Source organism: Xyrauchen texanus, chromosome 13 (assembly GCF_025860055.1).
Source record: "Xyrauchen texanus isolate HMW12.3.18 chromosome 13, RBS_HiC_50CHRs, whole genome shotgun sequence".
Taxonomy (NCBI): domain Eukaryota; kingdom Metazoa; phylum Chordata; class Actinopteri; order Cypriniformes; family Catostomidae; genus Xyrauchen; species Xyrauchen texanus.
In genome coordinates this window covers 39,111,275-39,134,934 of record NC_068288.1, presented here as the reverse complement: position 1 = coordinate 39,134,934, position 23,660 = coordinate 39,111,275, and the positions used below count along the sequence as shown (strand labels likewise).

Below are 23,660 nucleotides of genomic sequence, written 5' to 3'. Positions count from 1 at the left end.
AAGGACCCGACAGCAGTTGCGGAACACAGAAGATCGCCTCACGCTCAAACTTTCGCACCACATGATTATATTTAAGGATATATTTATTGAAAAGCCATTATTCTATATACAGCATACTATGTTTATTATGCTTTAAAAAAGGCCATAATTAAATTGTTATAGGTCAGATAGAGCTGGGATACATTTTAAAGTTGGGAACAGAAATACATACAAAGGAACAATGGTATCACTTTCCAAACATTTAAATATAAATTAGGTTTTTTCTTTTATTTTTATTTTTTTTAAGGTAAATTACATTTTAAGATAAATTAATTGTCTTTTAAAATGTTGTTGTGCACTGTAAAATGTGCATGACAGCATGTAATTGTTTTCTTAAGAACCTATTTCTACTTGATTTAAAGGATTATTCCAGGTTCAATACAAGTTAATCTCAATCGACAGCAGTTGTTGCATAAAGTTGATTACCACAAAAATGTATTTGGACTCGCAAGACTTTCTTTAGTGAACATATAATTGTATACCTTAAATATAACAAGGAACATTTTGTTCCCCATTTCAAATGTATACAATCATATACCCACAGTTTTGTCAAATGTTTTGCAATAAACATTCAGACTTAATAATTAAATCAACAGACATTTTTTTCAGCATATGTTGTTACTTGCCTCTACACCTGCTGTGTTGGTATGTTTCCCCAATGTTCTTACATTGTACTCTGAATATGGATTCTCTCAGGCATCAAAAGGAGATCTAAGGTCCCTGGTGTTATGATTACACAGTACGTTGAGGAACTTCCTGAGGGGAAGACTACTCCCGACTTCACACGTAAACCCATCGCTTTAACCATTCAAGAAGGTAAACACAGAAAAAAAGAAGAATCTACAGAAGTGGAAACTTTGTGTGAAAGTCCATATGGTCAGAGGCAACAGTTAAAAGTTTGATGTAAAGGATATTGAGTATGAAATTCACAACCTAAGAGAACATACAGAGCATATTTACAGCCCTATAAATTGAAGCTGTACAGCTACACAGACTTAACTTGTGTTCAACATGAGTGATTGTCACGGCATGTCTTCCAGCTTTAACATTTGACCACGGCTATATATGCAGAGAGGTAGAGAAACCAAATAGCATATATCATATTTCACAATTTTTCGAAATGCAAAGAGCAAGCACAGAAATGTGCCTTAATTTATGCGTATAATAATTTATGACCTCTCAAGCTCTGAATTTTTATCCTTTAGTCTGCCCATATTGGACAGAAAAAATATTTTACATTCTCACTTTGTTGATGCTTTGAATGTAAAACTGCGAGAGTATCAGGAAAGATTATCATCAGCCATTTTAACCATTTCTTCTTGGAAATAACACACACTACCAGTCAAAAGTTTGAACACACCTCATTCTTTATTACTACTAAAGTATTGAATTTCGTCACACTTCAATAGTGTTTAGTGTTTTAATCAGTTATTAATTAAATACAACAGGATACGCGAATATGAGCCAGGATTAAAAATAAAGAGGACGTTTTGGCATGCAGGTCAACATGTCAATGGATTATAATTCATACACTTATCTCTAGCTATTACTCGCATGTGTGTGATTATTACAAGTGTCAATAGTGGATCAAATAATAATTTGCGTACCTCCTGTTGAAGACCCTTGCTTTAGATCAAACCATTTGCAACCTGGTCTCATAGAAACACGTTACTATGTGTAGCCTTGATATTTGCAATTGATTTGAATGTGGCTCGTTGTACCTATCGTTGCAATTTTCTGGTTTACTACTAGAGATGCTCCAACAAAGACTTTTATCCAATTTCACACAAAACCACAAAAAGGAAAACGGCAGATTATCAGTTCATAAACACTTACGTTTCACCGTGTTCTTTCCACAATGTTCTCTTATGGCATCTGTACACTTATACTATAGCACATGACTTGTAAGGGAATACATTTTAACGTTTGTATTAACCAATAATATTTACAAGATCATTCAAACAGAGAGCCTTGCACTAGCAATGCAAAATATTGAGGAATGAGTCCCGTAAAGCATGTGAGCCAAAGTGTTATAAAAGCACCACAAAATGACTCACGTTTGCCTTTATGATATTATCAGTTAGGTTCAAGGTTTAGGGTAGGGAGGTAGGTTTTGTTGATTTAAAAATCAATAAAGCATTAACCTTAAAAACCTCATGTGTTTGGAGAAATCTTAACTCGCTTTTAGCACCACACAATGAACATTTCACCACGGAATTGCCACAAAACATAAGGAACAAGGCAATATCATTTTGCTAAAATGTCGCCACAGTCACATCATTTTCATAAGATCAGCCCATAATAAACCAAAATTCAAACAAGTAAAAAGTGTGTCCAAATTTCTAACTGGTAGTGTACAAGAAGGTATTCTCTCATTCTTGTAAATAGTATTGATTTTGTTTTGTCATACTCTGTATAAAAATGTATAATGTCAAATTTCATAAAACAGGAAAGCTAGCAATTTTTAAAGCCAAAGTGATTGGAGACCCGGCGCCTACTGTAACATGGCGAAGAGCCAAAGGAGAAATGAATGATCCTCAAAAGTTTCAGATCAAATATGACCCTGCAATTAAAGAGCATACTTTGGAGGTATGGGCCTGCTACTTTAAGACTTTCTTCAAAATTAGTGCAAAACATTTAAATTCTCTTTATGATCATTTACAAAGATTAATTGACATAACCTGATTTTATTATGATTTACTTTCGCAGATACCTAAAGTAAGTGGCGATGAAGCTGATACTTACAAATGCTATGCTTCAAATGAGTATGGAAAGGCTGTTTGCACTGTTGTCCTAAATATCATTGAAGGTATGGTAATCTTAGGGAACACAATTTTGTTACTTCATTGAGTGCAAGTTGTTTCTCATTGGAAATGTTTTAAATAGTAGAACTAGTACTAAAATGTTGTGCCCCTCCCCTTCCCCTTCCTTCTTAGTTGGATTCAAAAAGGACAAAGAATTGCAAAAATCTAGAGGAGGTAAGATATGTTTAACACAAAATTGTATAAGCTGATTTTCTTAAAGGTGCTGTAAGTGATTTCAGTCATTTGACTTACTACCGCTACACCTAGCCACATAAATAAACCATCTAGATTCCTTGAACCACACACACTCTCTCTCCAAAATCCCACCCTTCATAGACATTTCAGCTTAGCTGAACATCCAAATGTGATTGACAGGATTCTCTCCAGACACTTTTTTTTTTTTTGCTGTCACAGAGACAAGAGTGATTTCTCAGGATATATATGTCATTGGAAATGACATGCAAACATTCTTTTCTTTTGTTGCATTTTGAAGCTGTAGCAGATGACCCAAAAGAATTTAGAAAAAAGCTCAGGAGAAGGTGAGACATTTTTTTTCCATTATATTACACATTAATGCTTATAGTACATACATATAATTCTTTCCATAGTTGAATGGACCAGCTCATATTAAAAATCACCTATGCTACCCCTGTTAATCCTATTTGTTTGGCCTGAAATTCATTGTTATCGAAATCTACCACAACCTAAGTGCTGGCAAAAAAGAGGAGAAAAAGGAAGGTGACATCGACGAGGCTGTATGGGATCTGTTACTGAGTTCTGACAAGAAAGACTATGAACGTATTTGTGCTGAGTATGGTATCACTAATTTCCGTGGCATGCTGAAGAAACTGGTTGAGATGAAGAAGGAAAGAGAAGAGGAGCAGGCAGAGGTAGAGTCCTTTTAAAGGAATAGTTTGCCCAAAAATGAAACATTTTTAATCATATACTTACATTCATGTCACCAAACCTGTACCACTTTTTTTAGTGCACAAAAGGATATATTTGAAGAATGTCCTGGTCATCCTGGTTTTTCATGCTATGATGACGAATTGGGACTGGAGCTTGCAAACTTAACAAATGATGCAAAAGTACCATAAAAATGTTATAAAAGTAGCCCAAACAACTCATGCACTATATTCTGAATCTGATGTAAAATCAAAGAGACTGTGAGGAACAGGCCAAAATTTAAGTAGTCATTCTGTGAAAATGTTGACATCATTCCCTAGCTCTCCTTGACCATGTTCATTATTGTTCATGCTCAAAGACTGCACATTCATATGTTCACACAAAAACTCGTAAAAATGGTTTCTCGAGAACATGCGAACATCTAATGTTCTGATGAACTTTTATGAATGCGAGCGGGGCAAGATTTTCGGTGAAAACGACATGAGCATACTGTACAAGTAAATGACATAATTTTCATTTTTTTAACGAACTATTCATGTTAGGGAAATTACTGCTAGTTTCTCAAACAAATGGTTTCTCATTTTATACCAGTGGATACACAATTCTGGATACACATTTTATTTTTGTTTCCATGATTTAGTTCATCCAACATATCAGCAATCTGAAACCCATTGAGGTGAAATCTGAGGATGCTGCAACCTTTGAAATGGAATTGGAGCTCAAAGACCCCAACAGTCGCATTTTTCTCTACAAGGTGAGAACTGTGAATCAGAGGAGGTGAATCATACGTAAGGTGCGAATCACACATAGGCTTATGCTAGTCACGAACTTACCTCAAGTCAGTGAATCACATTAAAAAAACTTGCAAATACATACATCCTGATCGAGTCACAGTTGCTCTTCTCCTTTCTTTCAGGATGGTGTCATGATTCCATTCAGCAAAGATGCTGATTTAGAAATGAAGCATTGTCTGAAACAAGTCGGCAAAAAGTACGTCTTCACCGTTAAAAATCTCAGTCCTGATGATGCTGGAATTTACCAAGTGGACATTGAGGGTGTCAATATCTTTTCCACAGATTTCAAGAGTAAGGTTTCAACAGTGCATGAATATTTGTCAATTAACTGCCACAGAATGCATTATACTGTTATGGATTGACAGCTAAGGTGTGTGTTTTCCATATTTACCATGCAGTTCCCCCAGTGGACTTTGCACTAAAGATTAAGGAGGTGAAGGCCCAGGAGAGAGAGGATGCCCTCTTTGAGTGTGTTTTAACTCAGCCCATTAATGAGATTATCTGGACCCTAAAGAATACTCCGCTCACTAACAATGAGAAATATGAGATTACTTCTTCAGAGGATAAACTGGTCCACCGGCTGAAAATTGTTGATTGTATGCCAGTGGATGCAGGAATTTATGCTGCTCTTGCCGGCATTAAGTCTTGCAGTGCTTGGCTGATTGTAGAAGGTAAGTACAAGAAAGCTCAAAGTTTTTTGATTATTAGAAAAACAGTCCAAAAGTCTCACACCACATGGAGAATCTGGGATTTTTCCATTTAAATCTTGAAAAAAAAAACAGAATATCTTAGTATTAAATATATATACATTGCATCTGGAAAGTATTCACAGAGCTTCACTTTTTCCACATTTTGTTATGTTACAGCCTTATTTCAAAATTGATTAAATTCATTATTTTCCTCCGAAGTCTACAAACAATACCCAGTAATGACAACATGAAAAAGTTGGTTTGAAATCTTTGCAAATTTATTAAAAATAAAAAATGAAACAAATCACATGTACATAAGTATTCACAGCCTTTGCTGAATACTTTGTTGAAGCACCTTTGGCACCAATTACAGCCTCAAGTTTTGTTGTGTATGATGCTACAAGCTTGGCACACCTATTTTTGGGCAGTTTCTCCCATTCTTCTTTGCAGGACCTCTCAAGCTCCATCAGGTTGGATGGGGAGTGTCGGGAGCACAGCCATTTTCAGATCCCTCCAGAGATGTTCAATCGGGTTCAAGTCTGGGCTCTGGCTGGGACACTCAAGGAGATTCACAGAGTTGTCCCATAGCCACTCCTTTGTTATCTTGGTCGTGTGCTTATGGTCGTTGTCCTGTTGGAAGGTGAACCTTCACCCCATTCTGAGGTCCAGAGCACTCTGGATCAGGTTTTCATTAAGGATGTCTCTGTACATTGCACTAGTCTCCCAGTTCCTGCCACTGAAAAACATCCCCACAGCATGATGCTGGCCTTTCAGGTCAAAGTGTTCATCAGACCAGAGAATTTTGTTTCTCATGGTCTGAGAGTCCTTCAGGTGTCTTTTGGCAAACTCCAGGCAGGCTATCATGTGCCTTTTACAGAGGAGTAGCTTCCTTCTGGCCACTCTACCATACAGACCTGATTGGTGGAGTGCTGCAGAGATAGTTGTTCTTCTGGAAGGTTCTCCTCTCTCCACAGAGAAACGCTGGAGCTCTGTCAGAGTGACCATCGGGTTCTTGGTCACCTCCCTGACTAAGGCTCTTTTCCCCCGATCGCTCAGTTTGGCCGGGCAGCCAGCTGTAGGAAGAGTCCTGGAGGTTCCAAACTTCTTCCATTTACAGATGATGGAGGCCACTGTGCTCATTGGGACCTTCAATGCTGCAGAACATTTTCTGTACCCTTCCCCAGATCTGTGCCTCGACACAATCCTGTCTCAGAGGTCTACAGACAATTCCTTGTACTTCGTGGCTTGGTTTGTGCTCTGACATGCACTGTTAACTGTGGGACCTTATATAGACAGGTGTGTGCCTTTCCAAATCATGTTCAATCAACTGAATTTACCACAGGTGGACTCCACTCAAGTTGTAGAAACATCTCAAGGATGATCAGTGGAAACAGGATGCACCTGAACTCAATTTTGAGTGTCATGGCAAAGGCTGTGAATACTTCTGTACATGTGATTTTATTCGTTTTTATTTTTAATACATTTGCAAAGATTTCAAACAAACTTCTTTCAAGTTGTCATTATGGAGTATTGTTTGTAGAATTTTGAGGAAAATAATGAATTTAATCCATTTTGGAACAAGGCTGTAACATAACAAAATGTGGAAAAAGTGAAGCGCTGTGAATACTTGTCGGATGCACTATATATATATATATATATATATATATATATATATATATGTGTGTGTGTGTGTGTGTGTGTGTGTGTGTGTGTGTGTGTGTGTGTGTGTGTGTGTGTGTGTGTGTGTGTGTGTGTGTGTGTGTGTTTGTCAAATATGAAATATTTGAGATTATGCACTAAAATTTTCAATTCACTCAACCTGTTATACTGATTATATATTTTATAATATTTTTTTTTTAGAGTTGGCTTGTACAAAAAATGTACAACTTGTACTTCCATGGAGAAAAAAAACGAATGAACCAACAAACAACATTATTTTGAGTTTTCCTAGGTTTAACCCCAAACACAAACATAAACCTATCCATTAATTTTAACACCTTATCCAAACTCTAAACATAACAGTAATTTTAATAGGCAAATTACTGTTGCGTACCACAAAAAAAAGAGAAACAAGCGTTCTTATGTTTTGTCCAAAATGTAATCCTTAAACCAAACCACAACCATGAACCTAACCATAAAGTCTAAGCTCTTACCCAAACAATGAACCTAAATAAGGTTCTGTATTGTATCAATTTGAAATTCTAATTGTTGATTGTCTGGTCTCAAGTTGTTCCCATATTGTACGAGGCAAGATATATGATATCGTCTTATTTCCCCATTTCATATGAATTATTACAAGTTGTCATGAGACTTTTTGAATTAATATATTGTCATAAATGTGCTATAGGTTTAGTGACAAATGTTTTGTTATTTGATGCTCTGAATCTGTTTACAATATTTCGTCCACACCAGCTGGCAATGATCCTGCATCAAAGGGCAAGAAGAAGGCTCGTAAAACCACACAGGCTGGTGGTGGTGGTGCTGATCTAGAGAAGATTGCTGCAGAGCAAGTAGAGAAAAACAAGAAGGAGATGGCAGAAGCAATAGAGGCTGCTAAAAAGCTCCAGGCTGAACGAGAAGCAGCAGCGGCTGAAGCCAGAGCAAGAGCTGCAGCTGAAGCTGAAGCAGCAAGAGTGGCAGCTCAGATGGCTGCAGCTGCAGCGGCCGCAGCTGCAGCGGATGCAGCTGCTGCTAAAGCTGCTGAGGATGCTCTTGCTGCAGCAAAAGCCAAAGGCATTTCCGAGGCAGAAGCTAAAGCTGCAGCAGAGGCAGCATCACGGGCCGCAGCAGCAAAAGCCAAAACAGATGCTGAGGAGCGGGCCAGGAAACAGGCAGAACTCAAGGCCATAAATGATGGCCTGAGTGCAGAGAAAGCTGCAGCAGCAGCTGCGCTGGCTGTTCAAGCAGCTGCTGCAGCAGCAGGTCTTGCGAATAGTGGAGCTGGAGGTGATGGTGCAGTAGATGTAGGAGCTGTGAGGGCTGTAGTAGCTACTGGTGAGGGAGGAGCGGGAGGATACACAAGGGCTGAAGGGGCTTCAGGAGCTGGAGGAGCCAATGTGACCGTAAAAGCCAGAGGGACTGGAGGAGCAGGAGATGCAAGAGCTGATGGTTCAGGAGGAAGCGGTGAAAATGCAGGAGGTGAAGATGGAGACAAGAAACTTCAGAGAGAAGGACCTCTTGTGCCTGAGACTATCATAGGTAAGGAGTTACACACCACTGGGCATGGATTCTACACTGAAAAAAGTTATAACCAGCAGTTGCTACTCCAATGATTTCTGCTTTATCTAACCTATATAAATCACTTTTTGTGATTTTACAATGTACTGTCAGATTAAATAATAATTTTAATTGAATACATTTGGTTAATTTAGATGTCATCACATAAAGAACATGTATTAAGTTATCTGACTAAATATTTTAAATGTACAATTAAAAAATAAAAGGTTGATCTAAAAGCTTAATTGTGGTAACATATAAATTAACTGGTTTCAGAAAAAAAGTCAAAATTATTATTCCACATCACTGAATCAATCTAAATACATTAGGTTACACCAACAAAACATATTTTGAGGGTAAAAAATTGCTCTTTAAAGGTAACAATTGCACGTTACTACTTTTACTATTTATGTCAATGCTACATAGTTCATCACTGTTAAAAATTAGATTTTAATATCAGGGTGGTGATTTCATCTCTATTTTAAAATAAACATGTAGCATGGCAGTGATTGTGTCTTATAGAATAGACAAAGTCTAGAAAGGCAATTCAAATTTAGACCTTTTGAATTTATTCAAAGCAAATACCACTTTCCCTATCTGTCACTCACTCAATGTTGTGTCGATGAGATGACACTAGGGCTCGTTCCTGCAGAGCCCAGACATCTCTGATCTTGAGAAAAGGCCAATGGAAATTGGCGTATGGAATTTGCATTCCACTCCCCCGGACATACGGGTATAAAAGGTTTGACGCTGCAAAAAAGAGTAATATTTCTCTAAAAGAGTGGCGTCTGGTTTCTTTTTAAAAGCGTCTTTTTCAAGATGCCTTTCCGTTTGTGTTTATTTCCTGGTTGCGGTCGATGTCTGGTTACCACACTTGCGGAGTCAGCATTCGTGGATGGTTCATGTCCTCACTGCGAGGACATGACCATGACCTACGTTTCAGACACGGTCCTTCTACCTACGGGTATGAGGGATACGTGCCCAAGGTTCCCACAACCCCTTTCAGGGACCAGGTGGCGAACCTGTAAGCGCCAGAATGCATTGGGTGACACCAACAAAACTATTTATAAGGGTTAGATATTTTTTACAGCTCACTTTTGATCACAGTAATTGCTTACAACGTGAAACAAACTGCCATTTATTGTCTGTAGAATCAACAAATCAATCACACACAGTCACATTAACAACAAAGTATTGTAATATTACTTATTTCCTTCTAATTATTATATGCTTTAAAAGCAAGAACGTCTTTTACGGATACACTTTTATTTACAATCACAAACTATTCTTCATTTTTTTTTTGTTACAATTTGAGGTATATAGTAACTGTTTTAGCAAAGCTCAACGTCCTTTAATATTTTAACTGTTAGCTTGTAAGCTGATCTTACACAGTACATACACATACAATAATCACAACATATCCAACATATTTTTTGCTCCATTAGCCAGAATGCATAGGTTAATGTCTAAAGCCATAGAAGTGGGACACAAATACACATTATAATACTGGTGCCACACATCATATGTTGATTAATTTACAGTTTACATCACAAATCATGATAGGAAACCCAAACAAACCCAGCACAGTTCCAGATGAGAGCAGTGAGCATTGTAAGCAGGAAGGGGAAGCTGTGGGCCGTACTCGTGTGAGGCAAGGTCCTCTGATACCCGACACAGTGATTGGTAAGAGTGTGGGCTGAAAACACTAAACCCGCATGAAGAGGAATGTCTCATCTCTATTGAAGCCATTTGATGAGATTATAGAACTACATGGTTATTGGCGTGTCTTTGAAAGTAAATATGGACATTAACACAAACAACTGTCTTTTACTGGAGAGCATGGTAAAACCTTAACAGGACATCCATAGAGTCAAGGATTTGATGTGATATTAACAACATATTTAATATCTTACAAATATTCCTACTCTGACTATTAAGGCATGCTAATTAATAATTAGTGTGGTTAAGATGTCTTAAGTAATAATTTAACAGTTTAGCACAAAGATAAAAAAGCAGAGGATTGATTTAAAAACTATAATCACAAAACTAATAAAAACATTTAAAAACTTATAACACTACTTCTCCATAAAAATAAACCACATACATTTTCTTTATCACATTCTTTATCCACTAACGTTCCACCAAAGTGATTTTTTTCCAGATGTATGTTCTCTTCAACACATTTGCAAAAAATTATGTTAAATGTGCTATTTGTGTTTAGTGTTAATAGACTCGTCTTGTCTGTCTTGTTTATGTGTTTGTTTCATTTATGTGTTTTACATGTAACTATACTGTGTGGTGTTCATTTGTCTATTTGTTAGTTTGTTTTTTCAGTGTCCATGTTACATACTGTGAATCAGACATCAGAGACTGACAGCATTGTTAAGCCATGTTGTTTAACAACTCACCTGAGGCTTGTTAAACACTTATTAGATAGTATAGTCATTATTAGTACTATGGCATATAAAGCTTGATTGTAATAATTTTATTTAGATAATTTCTTAAGGCAATGTACAGCAATTTGAAAATTCAGCTAAATCATAATTATTATGCTTAACAACCCTAACCAGGTGCAAAGTGACAAGTTTTGACTGTCATGGACTCTAAATTTCCTATCCTCACTAAAAGCTAAATGCTTTGTAAAGTGACATTATCACAGCCAATCAGACCATGTGTGATGTTTAACATACATATAAAATGAGCAAAGTATTGGACCAATTAGATTTCTCTGTGGATGGGTCACCCAGTACAATGTGTCAAAAATAGAAACAGTCATGCAATGCTGTTGAAATGACTGGTTTGGATTATCATGGAAGAGATGTGATTTATTTCTGATGAGTTGCTACATTATGCCTTATTAGGGCACAGTGTAATAACAATACATCCTAATCAGGCACAATGCAACACCTTTTGAACAACTTTTAAGATTGTTTCTACTATGATATAGCCAATCCAATGAAGGCAGTTTTATCTAACAACTGAAGTGTGCCTTGGAACCTATTTTTCAGTGTTGTGATATTTCAAACAAAATATGTCTGTTTACCCTGAACGTGAAATTCTGCATGGTATGATGCAATTGCAGCTAATCAAAAGATATTTAGAGTTGTTTGTTGGGCGGGGAAAACACGGACGATGGCGCAAAAAAAAAAATAGACAGACAAAGATTTCCTTTTGCTAATCAAGGTTGTGGCTGGTTAGGACAAAAAATACAATTATTATAATAATTACATGGAAGAGACAGCTTTTATCTCTTGTCACATTATTGTGTTGCATCTGGTTAGGACACTATGTAAGGTGACCACAATGACATTGTGATAAAATGTAGATACACTCACTTTAAACAAGTGACTGACTATCTCTGACAATGTTGTTTTTTGTTTGTTTGTTTGTGTTTGATATTTTTTGTGGTGGCTTTGGTCACTGTTCTCTTAATGTTTATTTTTTGTTTTGTTCTTCATATTCTTTTTGTCCATTTCAACCCTCTTTATTATATTAACATCAATCATCAAAATGCTCATCACCGACTGACCAAACAAAATAACTGAAGGTGGCGGTAACCCATCAGATAAAGAAAAACCATCAGGGTCCAGCAACTCATCAGGTTCTGGCAACCCATCAGGTTCTGGCAACCCATCAGGTTCCGGTAATCCATCAGGTTCAGGTAACCCTCCAGGTTCAGGAAACCAATCAGGTTCTGACAATCCTTCAGGTTCTGGGAACCCACCAGGGTGTGGTAGTGCATCAGGTGCTGGTAATCCACCTGGCCCTGGGAATCCACCAGGTTTCGGGGGCTCATCAGATGGCAGTGATAAAGCTGCAGATGAGGACAAAGGTGCTGAAGGTGCCAAAGAGGAGTCAAGTGAAGTTGGCAAGCGTTCAGGCCGTTCAAAGCAAGTTCTTGAGGTTCTACAAACTGTTGTTGGTAAGAGATGGTTGAAGTTGTACTGACAGTTGCATGGAAGCAATGACTTTCTTCAAAGTTGTTTAGAACAAGAAAGAATTTACCATTGATTTAAAGCTTCAATCATTACTGTGTGCTGGGTCTAATCCAATGTCATCATACAATAATTAACAAAGTTATCCAACCACTAATATCCATTTTTTGTACTTTCACCTTTTTATTAAATATCAGTCTTTCACAACACTGTGATGATGATGATAATAATAATAATAAACAATTACTACTTTTCTTGACATTTGTAAGTAAATTGCACTTAAAGTGTTGTAATTAAGAATGTGGAAATCAGTGGAGAAGAGTGCAGGGTTTGGTAATTTTTTTTTTTTTTTTTTTTTGAGGCCATGATTGATAGAGGCCAATTGGCAAAAGTGGCTAGGACACCAGAGTAATAGTATTTGAAAAAAGGGAAAACCAAGCTGAGAAAATACGTTTAACATCACAATCGAAGGATGGTGCCTTTTTTATAGTTTAATGTCCAAGACATTTTACAGGGACATCAAGACCCACACAAACCACAGGGTGAGCAACCCCTGCTGGGCTCACAATCACCTCAACCAACTGCAACTTTTGTTTTCCCCAGGAGGTCTCCCATCCAGGTATTGACCAGGTTCAGCCTTGCTCATGTTCAGTGGGTAACCAAAAATCGAGAAAAAAAACATAATTTATTTCGTCATGTTGACATGGACATGTTTTGTGTTTGGTTTTTTACTTTTGTGTTTTGCTTGGTCCAAAGGCTTGGTCTTATTCTAACAAAGAACTAAGGGTTATATATACAGAGAACTATGATGGAGAGGAATGGGGAACAGGTGTGTGTGGTTAGAAGTCCGGGGAGGTGCTTCTTGGTAGTGTAGATCAGTGAGAGCGTGAGAGGAGAACTGTATATATATATATATTCAAATTTAATTGGTTTACAAATGGCACCCACCCAATCTGAATGTGACAAATGTGTCTGTAAAGGTATTCAATGGAAAGGAGGAGGCGAGAACCGGCTTTTCAATATAAATCATATTTTAATGAGAAACTTAAAAGACATCATAAACACATACGACGGACATGTCCGCTAACGATCTCTCTCTCCCGCACGGCCCTCTGCAGTCAGCCTTTAAACCTCACAGAGGCATAATTAGCCTAATACGGGACCGGGTAGGATCACGACCCGGCCCCGCCCTCTGCCCTGCCACAGTGTCTTATGCATTGTTTGTGTGTCATTTTGATTTTCCCACTGATCAGATAACTTGGACAAGATAAGATCATAATAAATGCAAGCTAACATGACTTCACAAACTTTAATTCCACATGAAGATAAAACAGATAAAACTTGTAGATTTTATCTGCCTCAGAAGACCTGAAGATTTTCACAGCAAGAAAATATTATGAGCAAGATCATGACCAACATACTTTCAACAGTTTAAGAAGAAATTCAGCACAAGAACTTGGACATTATAATTGTATAATAGCAAGATTATATGCTAATACCACCACAATCAGGATCACAAGCATATGCCCCTAGTATAGCTGATGAATAGTTAGTGACCACTAAACAATTTGAACCATCAGTGCATGATAATTATACACTAATTATATGCTATTGCAATGGAAAAAATTCAGTACAATGCTGTTAAAATAATTTGGCTAAAAAGTGTAATAGCGCTTCAGGATTATGCTTCATAACTGGAATGAATCACCATGACATCAATTAAAAGAAGATATGGTCTCTTAAAAAGTAAACACTGGACAATGACAAGAAATCGGTCACCTGATATATTAATTTGTTTTACAATTTTTTTTTGTTAACCTTTCATTCACATTTAAACGTGTTTTAACATAGTGCATGCTGAAATACATAGCTTTACTGATAAAATATACATTTCAGGTAAGTAGAATTTTAGTCTCATGTAAGGGGTGAAGAATGCATTTTACATGCCATACAGTAAAAAGACAAATACAAATTTTTGGCACAAATCACTTGCAGATCCTGGGGTTCACTTTTCTGCTGGCCTGGAGGACTGCAAAGCTATTGTGGGAGAGGCTGCTGAACTGGTCTGCAAACTTAGCAAGGCTGATTGTGAAGGGGTCTGGTCGAAAGATGGCAATGAGGTAGCAAAAATATGATTCATATACATATATATATATATATATATATATATATATATATATATATATATATATATGTACATATACATACAGTATATACATACATACTGATTTTTATACACTTTGTAGATTACTGCCTCCACTGAGGGTATGACAATGACCAAAGACGGAGCTGTTCATAAACTGAATATCGACAAAGTCACTGAAGAATTTGCCGGAAATTATAGATTTGAGGCTGATGGCCGTAAAACCGAATGTGTGATTGTTGTTGAAGGTTTGTTTTATAACTTCTATTAGTTTGTGCAAATGTGTAATGTGTTGGATTTCAAGTATAAACTTGTTAAAATCGTTTTCTGTAAAGATCCACCAAGATTGGATTCCAAAGATGTCGAAGAATTTGCTAAACCTGTTGTGATCAAACACAATCACAAAGCCACCTTCAAAATGCCATATATTGGCCGTGAGCCGTGCAAAGTTCAGTGGTATAAAGATGGTGAGGAGCTTACATCAGACACTAACTGCAAGATTGAGATTTCAGAGGGTGAAAGCTGTCTCCTTCTCAACAAATTACAGCGTAAAGACAACGGGGAGATAAAGATCAAAATAAAAAATGAGTTTGGGACCGTTGAAGCTCTTTCTTACTTAGTTGTACTTGGTAAGTAACAAAGTGAATAAATAAAGTGGGTCTTTTAAAATAACGTAGTACGGTTTGGTGATAAATTAATTAAAAATTACACACCAATATTTATTTATGTCTGATAAGATCAAATTTATACCTGATTTAGATAAACCAACCCCTCCACTTGGACCTCTGGAGATTGTTGAAGCATCTTCCAACTGTATTGAGATTAAGTGGAGACCACCAAAAGATGATGGTGGTTGCCCAATTAAACATTACGTACTCGAGCGCAATCAAATTGGACGCAACACGTGGAAGAAGATTGGCCAGATCCCAGGAGAACCCTACTACAAAGACTCTGATGTTGACCATGGCAGGAGATACTGCTACCGTATCAGAGCCCAGACTGAAGAGGGTATCAGTGAATTGATGGAGACTGAGGATGTTCAGGCTGGCACTAAAGGTAAATTATGTCAATATTTAGTTTAAGTTGAATTTTCCATTCAATAAAAATCCACTTACTCAACTGATGTACTTGCTGAGAATAATTACTCAGTTTATTAAATTAAGAAAGGTCACAAATCTGTGATTTGTCTTTCCAGCATATCCTGGTCAGCCATCTGTTCCTAAAGTAGTCAGTGCCATCAAGGACTGCATTAACTTGACATGGACTCCACCAGCCAATACTGGAGGAACCAATATTTTGGGTTATAATTTGGAGAAACGCAAGAAGGGCAGCAGTTTATGGGGCCTTGTCAATCCACCAGAGGAACCAATCAAAAGTTTGTATCTCACATTTTTACACACGTTACATTGAACTATCTGAGAATAATCAACAACTTCTTCTCTCATGTACCATCCACAGCAAAGAAATATGCTGTAAAAGATGTAATTGAAGGAATGGAATATGAGTTCCGTGTGTCAGCCATTAACATATCTGGAGCTGGTGAACCCAGTACACCCTCCGAATACGTGTTTGCAAGGGATCCAAAAAGTAAGTAATTTCTCAGGTTGCTCATTAACATCAAAGAGGGAACTATTGCTGACTGTGGTCCCATAAATTTGAATTGTCAGCAGAAGAATTCTCAAGGCTTCATATTTTCAAACATTATCCAGATATGCTAAAATTGTGGATTTAGGTAAGAAGAAAGGAATTACTCATTTGAACTCTTCTGAAGCATCTTTAAATTTATTTTATAATCTTTGATGTGCATCACCCTATTATATTAATGGTATGTCATATGATTTTTATTTTATTTTTATTTCCATGTATAAATGTTGTTTCTTTTTCCTATTAGAACCCCCTGGAAAAGTCAAAGACCTCAAAGTGACAGATTCCAACTACACTAACTTGTCCTTGTCTTGGACTAAACCAAAAGAAGAGCCAGGTGTTCAAGATGAGGCCAAGGGTTACTTTGTTGATGTCCGGCCAGCTGAGAACACAGAATGGGATCGATGCAACACAAATGCTATCATCATGACCACTTACACTGTAAAGGGAATGAAATCAATGGGCATGTATTGGGTTAGAGTGATCGCCGTCAATGCAGGTGGAGAGGGTGAAGCACAGGAGCTGGATAACTATGTCTTGGCTATGCCTCCTCCAGGTAAATAATTTAAATTGCATTGTCAGTGGTCAGCAAGCCAAATCGAGATAACATTCACCTTCAATTATCCACTTTTCAATCACTGTACTTTGTCATATCAACCAACTCAGTGTTTTTTTTTGTTTTGTTTATTTCTTAGTGAGACCAAGATTCACAGATGCTAAAATAAAGAGCTTTATGGTGGTAAGAGCTGGAAATTCAGCACGATTCAACATCAACTTTGAGGTATGGGCCATTAAAAAAACATACTTTCACATTCTTTGGCCACATCTAAAATTATCCATCTGAGTTATTCTTATACTGTACACATACTATATTGCTGCCTTTTATTCTAGGCTTCCCCATGGCCTGATGTCATCTGGCTTAAAGATGGTATCCCTGTCTCCAAACGTGCCACCATCAGCAATGCTGAAGGAGGATCTCAGATTCTGATCCCATCTGCAGAGCGTTCAGATTCAGGAATCTATACAATAATAATCAAGAACGTTGTGGGTCAAGAGACCTTTAGTATTGAGATTAGAGTAACAGGTAAGATTGGAGAATCAGTGGGTCTAGTCTACATTGCTGTATAAACCATAGCTAGTCACTAGCATATTTATTTATTATTTATAATTTTTTTTGGATGCTGGTGTTCCAACAAGGTTTCTTGACAAGCTTAACCATCAAGACTTTCTTGGTCAACCAGCATCACTATAAAAAAGCAGGTTTTACTGGTGAACCATACTGCTATGCTGGTCAACCTGCTAGACCAGCATAAACCCATCTAACAAAACTGGGCTGCACGCAGACCGTCTGTGCATACTGTGCTGTTAACAAACTTTGTCTGCACTGTAACAAACAAAACGAGACGAAGCGACCTTTAGCCTTTATTCGAAAACAACATTACTTAAAATAGTTAATGTGTACTGTACTCAATATACAACAAGATACTCAAGCCATGCTTTCTCTATGGATGAATATACCACAGATAACCTTTTGAACTACCAATACTGATTAGAAAGATCTATTGGCTTGATTTGATGCAGATGAGCCAAAGCCCCCAGGTCCCGTGGAGTTGGATGAGAATGTGCCGGGCACTGTGACAGTTTCCTGGGAACCATCCCCAGATGAGAAACGTGATGATCGCCTGCATTACATGGTAACCAAGAGAGACTCCAGCAAGAGAACTTGGAACACAGTTGGAGACTGCATCTTCAACAACCGCTTCACAGTCTGTAACATCATGCCAGGGAGAGAATACCATTTCCGCGTCTACTCAAAAAATGACATTGGCTTGTCTGCCCACTCTGAGTCGCCAAAGTGGCTAATCACATGCAAGAAAGGTTTGTGATATGAGGAGCAAATACATTGGTTATAAATGAAAATATTTGACTACAGTATGTATAGCAGTGATTTTCAACTGGTTTTTATTTCAGCACCAAGTGGCAACAAAACACAACAAAATTATACATCTTACAAAAGTAACAAAAATGTCCTTAATACCAAACTTTAAAAAAAAAATGTATATCACAGTGAACTAAGATGTTTGATTATATGGTATGCTCCACTATATTTTTTATTTTTAGCAATGATTTTCCCCGCTATGACCGTACCAGATCAAACCTGTGGCCTAATTTTGGGTTGTGAACCACTAGTGTAGGCTACAGTATATGCTTTTTCTGATCTTATGGACACTGCGCTACTAGGGGGTGTCTGATTACTGTTGAACACCCTGCTTACACTTACATTACTACAATCAAATTGATGCTTCAGGTCCCCCCACCCACCCATAGTGTTTTGCATGTATACATTTGCATCATCATCAAGTCTCTCTTTGTTACTGACACATGAAGTATAAAACCTTATAAACCTTTTTTTAGGCTTTTTTAAGACTTATATCAATCTGCTTCATCTTTCAGAAAAAATCACATTGGCCATGCCTGAGTCTAAGACCTGCAGCTTGGAGAGGCCTCCAAAATTTATGGTCCCACTGAAAATCCATTCAGCACCACAAGGCTATGAATGCTACATGAGCTGTGCAGTGAGGGGTAATCCCACACCCTATGTTACCTGGTACCGTGACAATGTCAGTCTCAACACCAACACCAACTACCACATCACTAACACCTGTGGAGTGTGCTCCATGCTTATTCTCAGGGTTGGACCCAAAGACACTGGAGAGTACAAAATCATTGCTGAGAACCCATTAGGAAGAGCAGAGTGCTCCACCATTCTCACAGTCAGAGGTAAGAGTTTTAGCATTGAATACTTCCCATTACAATGCTGAAAATACCAGCATTGCTAGTCCCCAACATACAGTATGTTGTGCTTTGGATGCTGGTGTCACCGCCATGCTTCTTAACTAGCATTAAACTAGCATAAACCAGCCTGGGAAAAACGTCTAGGTTACTGTCATAACCACCATTCCCTGATGGAGGGTGAAGTGACACTAGGGGTCTCTCTTGAGAGCCTCAGTTGCCTCTGAGCTTTGAGAAAAGGCCTATAAAAGGAGGGAATCATGCATCTGTTTAGTCAGGTTTTGCACTGAGGAGCCGAGAATAAGTTTAGTCCGTTACACTGCTTGGTACGGTGTTGTGGCAAGAGGGACACAATGACTCGTTCCCTCCATCAGGGAGGTTATGGCAGTAACTTAGGCGTTCCCCTACTGTCACTCACTCAACATTGTGTCAGTGATGTGACTCTAGGGGTCCCTATTCAATAAAGCCACGACACTGAACCATGTTACGTGAACTGCTGATGCGGGTGCAAGCAAGATGTTGCGTGCCAAAGGAGCAGACCACCCCAGGCTGCACGTAACCTTCCCCATAACACCCCATAAAAACGTCATACACTTTTAAGGTTCACCCTCTTCTCTTGGGGGGGTAATAAAGCGACGTGCCAAGCATAGGAGCAGGCTGCGCCGGCCGCTGCATTTTCTCTCTCTATGTCATACACTTTTAAGGTTCACCCTCTCTTGGGGGGGGGGGGGGTAATAAAGCGAGTGCCAAGCATAGGAGCAGGCTGCGCCGGCCGCTGCATTTTCTCTCTCTATGTTCACCATAAGACTGTTAGAATCAGCTGGGGCCATCTAACGCTATAAAACGCATCGCGGAAGGTGTTCTTTTCCGACTCCTATTCTTTCAGGGGGAAAAGAAACTGCGCAGACCACATCCTGCCCTGGGGAGGTCACATGTGGCAAACGCGTCACATGGGCTTAAGAGCCACAGATGGAAGTGGTGCGGAATAAGTTCATACCTGGTGAGGGAAGAGCTCTACAAACACAGTGACCAGGGGCAGAGGGAGCTGCCCAAGGGAGATACGGGTCCGCCGACAGGGGGACCGTACCGTGGAAAATACAACACAGGGGGTAATCATGATGACCGATGCCTGTGGAGCACCTATTCCAGTACAGAGTAATTAGAACCCGTAGTGAGTGTGGTCGGGAATTCCTCCGCCTCCTCCGCGCAAGTGGTACACCTGGTCAGCTGTCCCGTATTACCGAATTCTACGTGCTCGGACCTGAAGAAACACGGGCCAGGGCCGACTCAACTGTCGGAGGTTATTGATCTCACAAAGGTATTGGGTGTTGCCCAGCCCGCTGATCTGCCCATGTCTGCTACAGAGGTTCCGGTGCCCACGAGAATGCTACGTTCCTCATAGAGCGTGCTTGAACCCACATGGGGACGGGCACGGCCTGGGTATAGAAGGCCGGTGCAAGGGCGTTGATGGCCTTGTGGACAAACCTCTGTTTGGGACAGCGTCCCTTTCCGCTGTCCTCCACAGCAGACAAAGAGCTGCTCAGAATAATCTAGAGCTCAGTGTGTGGTCCAAAATAGGTGTGCAAAGTACACACCGGACATGGAAAAGATAAGGCTGGGTCTGCCTCCTCCAGGGACAGTCGCTTGCTGGTTCACTGTCTGGCCCTATATGGGGGCCGTAGGAACCTTGGGCAAGGTCCGACAGATGCTCACGTCACCCTAAGACCCTGACCGGGCTCCGGGGAGGTGTCACTGGCAGAGGGCGCTTGCAGGTCTGCGACCCTCTAGATGGAAGCCAACAGAATTAGGAGGGCCATCTTCAGAGGAGAGCACACAGCTTGACTGTGTCTAGCGGCTCGAAGGGGTTCTCCTGAGGGCCCACAGGGGGTGCAGAGAGACCCTGTGAGGGGAACAGAAATGTGCTAGGAGGATTCAGTCTACGGGTGCCTCTTAAGGGACCTGATGACCAGGTCGTGCTCCCGCAGGGCCTTAACGTCCACTGCATCACGGTGGGATGGATTAGAGGCTACAACACCTTCAAGATGGAGGGGGACAGCCGCCCCTCCAACCTCCTGTGCAGAAATGAGAGCACTGATCCTTTACCGCCAAGAACTGCTGGGCGAAGTCCTCGACGGTGTCGCCGAATAGGGCGAGCTAGGAGATGGGTGCATTGAGAAAACATGCTTTGTCAGTGTCACACATCTCAACAATGTTCATCCACAGATTTCGTTCCTGGACCACGAGGATGGCCATCGCCTGGCCGAGTGCCCGCGCTGTGACCTTCTTGGCCCAGAGGGCGAGGTCAGTTGCTGAGCACAGCTCCTGCAGTTGGGATCAGGACTACCCAAGTGCAGATCTTTTAGCGCCTTGGCCTAGTGAACTTGCAGGAGTGCCATGGCATGCAGGGTGGAGGTGGCCTGTCCAGTGGTTCCGTAGGCTTTCGCCATCATGGACAATGTTGTTCTGCATGCCTTGGAGGGGAGTGTTTGATGATCCCACAAGGTGGCCACGTTCTGTGGGCACAGGTGCATCGCAACCGCTTAGTCCACCTGGGGGACCTCCGTGTATCTGGGGGCTGCCTCACCGTCGAGGGTAGTGAGAGAAGACGAGCGAGAAGATCGGATACAGGCAGTAATAGGTGCCCTCCACGACTCATCAGATCGTCGTACACTTCCGGGAAAAAGGGGACCGGGGGGGGGGGGTGTGGCTTTGAGCGGCGTCCTGACCCAAGGAACCACTCATCTAGCCGCGAGGGTTGAGGGAAGGACGGAAGGTTCTAGTCCAGCCCCATGCTCACAGCGGCCACGGGCAAGCATGTCTGCCATCTGTGCGTTGGCCTCAAACTGGGCGGGTCAACCCGAAGGTGGCAGCCCAGTCGAGTCCTCCGTGTAAGACGCCGCAACGCTCTCCAATGCAGCAGAAACGTCATCATCCCGCCTGGGGGGTCCGAATGACACATTTGGACCCGGACGGAAGCAAACTAGCATGCTGGGGGGCGGGAGGTTCGTGGGGTTTTACCCGGCGAATACGTGCCCACTGAACTCCCCAAATCACCTCCATCACCAGCCGGGTCGATCTCCATCCCGTGGGAGGAAGGCACGACACAGGGGGCGGCTGGAGTAGCGTTTCCTTTCAGAAATGTAAGCCGCGACCGCAATGTTGCCATGGTCAAGTTCTCACAGTGAGAACAAGAACCATCCACAAACGCTGCCTTGGTGTGATCGCTACCCAGACACATGAGGCAGTGCCTATGACTGTCAGCGGTGGAGAGATATCTACCGCATCCACAAACTACACACAGGCGGAAAGGTATCTTCAAAAAGACGCATCTTTAAAAAATTAAATGACAAATATGTCACTCTTTTAGAGAAAATTATACTCTTTTAGAGGATTTATGTTCTTTTCTGCTTATTTACACACAACCACTCGGCGTCGAAGACAAAATCTGACTAAACAGATGCACCATTCCCACCTTTTATATTCGTATGTCCAGGGGAGGGACATGCAAATTCTGTTCGCCAATTCTCATTTGCCTTTTCTCAAAGCTCAGAGGCAACTGAGGCTCTCAAGCGAGACCCCTAGTGTCACTTCACCGACACAACGTTGAGTAAGTGACAGAAAGGGAACTTGAAAATTCATGCTGGTCCAAGCTGGTCTTTTTAGCTAGGTAGATCGACATCCCAAGTCCTTACTATGATCAGTTGACAGTGTTCCAAGTAAATCTGCCAAAAACCTTCTTTTCTAAAGTACCTCCAGGTAGCCTGGGAATGCTATTTCTATAATTCGTGGATTGAGTATGCTTATGAATATGTTCATTTATATTATGTTATAACAATAATTCAGCACATTTAGAAATAATTGTACATGAATTTGTCTTCACCTTTTTTTTTCTTTTTTTTTTCAGAATAAAACCATGAAATCATGCAGTTATCAATCCATATTCCTTGCAAGTCATTATTTTGTTGTTTTTTGCGGATATCGTCTCTTTGTAGAAGTACAGTACTGAGTACTTTTCGGAAAAGTTATGTGGCATGTGGAAATGCTCTAGACTGTTTGGCTTTATTTGACAAATTCAGGTGGATGACAAAAATCAAATGCATGTGAAAGATTGTATATTGTCTTACTGTAATAAACTGCATGAAAACCTGATAGTCTTCTTTTACATTAATAACAACACATATCTGTAAGGTGCTGCTATGGTGGATAATGCTTAATATGATGTGCTTATCTAAAAATGTTTGACAGTGATTTTAAAATTTGTTCAGGTTTTTGGAGGTTTTATTGTTGTATGAAATTTTATTTATTTATTTGTTACTTCTTGTTCTTCTGGAAGTATGTACCTTTCAAAAATGCAATTACACTATATTAAGATTAAGGAACAAAATAAGTGTAAAATGTTTGTTGATCTCACATCCATTTTCTCAGTTTGCTTGTATTGAAAGCTAAAAGAAACACAATTAAGAGCTTTCAAGATCAAATATTCTAAAAGATTTTGTCATAGGGAATGGTTTGGTGTAAATAAAACATTCAAGATCATGATTGGCATTGGTTTCTAAACAATACCCTTGCACATAGGGGCCATTTCTGTTTTGCATTTCTTTTCAATTACTCTCTAACTTAAAAAAAAAAAAAAAAAAAACGGGTATACCAGACTTTCAGAAATGTAATCTGGTAAAGATCACACATTTATTTATTAA

At 39.7% G+C, this 23,660-nt stretch overlaps 1 protein-coding gene across 1 annotated transcript in view; it reads left to right on the top strand.

Annotated features, from left to right (window-relative positions):
- LOC127654270 (immunoglobulin-like and fibronectin type III domain-containing protein 1) overlaps nt 1–23,334 on the top strand; it is a 36,852-nt gene extending 13,518 nt beyond the window's left edge. The window contains exons 3-21 of the mRNA XM_052141392.1: nt 736–855; nt 2,489–2,628; nt 2,749–2,848; nt 3,337–3,382; nt 3,553–3,733; nt 4,390–4,503; nt 4,666–4,834; nt 4,942–5,214; nt 14,379–14,503; nt 14,630–14,774; nt 14,862–15,155; nt 15,722–15,901; nt 15,985–16,113; nt 16,418–16,726; nt 16,866–16,951; nt 17,062–17,254; nt 17,752–18,048; nt 18,625–18,951; nt 22,868–23,334. Coding sequence (XP_051997352.1) covers nt 736–855; nt 2,489–2,628; nt 2,749–2,848; nt 3,337–3,382; nt 3,553–3,733; nt 4,390–4,503; nt 4,666–4,834; nt 4,942–5,214; nt 14,379–14,503; nt 14,630–14,774; nt 14,862–15,155; nt 15,722–15,901; nt 15,985–16,113; nt 16,418–16,726; nt 16,866–16,951; nt 17,062–17,254; nt 17,752–18,048; nt 18,625–18,951; nt 22,868–22,872 — 3,233 coding nt within the window. The 3' untranslated portion in view covers nt 22,873–23,334. The remainder of the gene's footprint in view (nt 1–735; nt 856–2,488; nt 2,629–2,748; nt 2,849–3,336; nt 3,383–3,552; nt 3,734–4,389; nt 4,504–4,665; nt 4,835–4,941; nt 5,215–14,378; nt 14,504–14,629; nt 14,775–14,861; nt 15,156–15,721; nt 15,902–15,984; nt 16,114–16,417; nt 16,727–16,865; nt 16,952–17,061; nt 17,255–17,751; nt 18,049–18,624; nt 18,952–22,867) is intronic.
- The last annotated feature ends 326 nt before the right edge of the window (nt 23,335–23,660 follow it).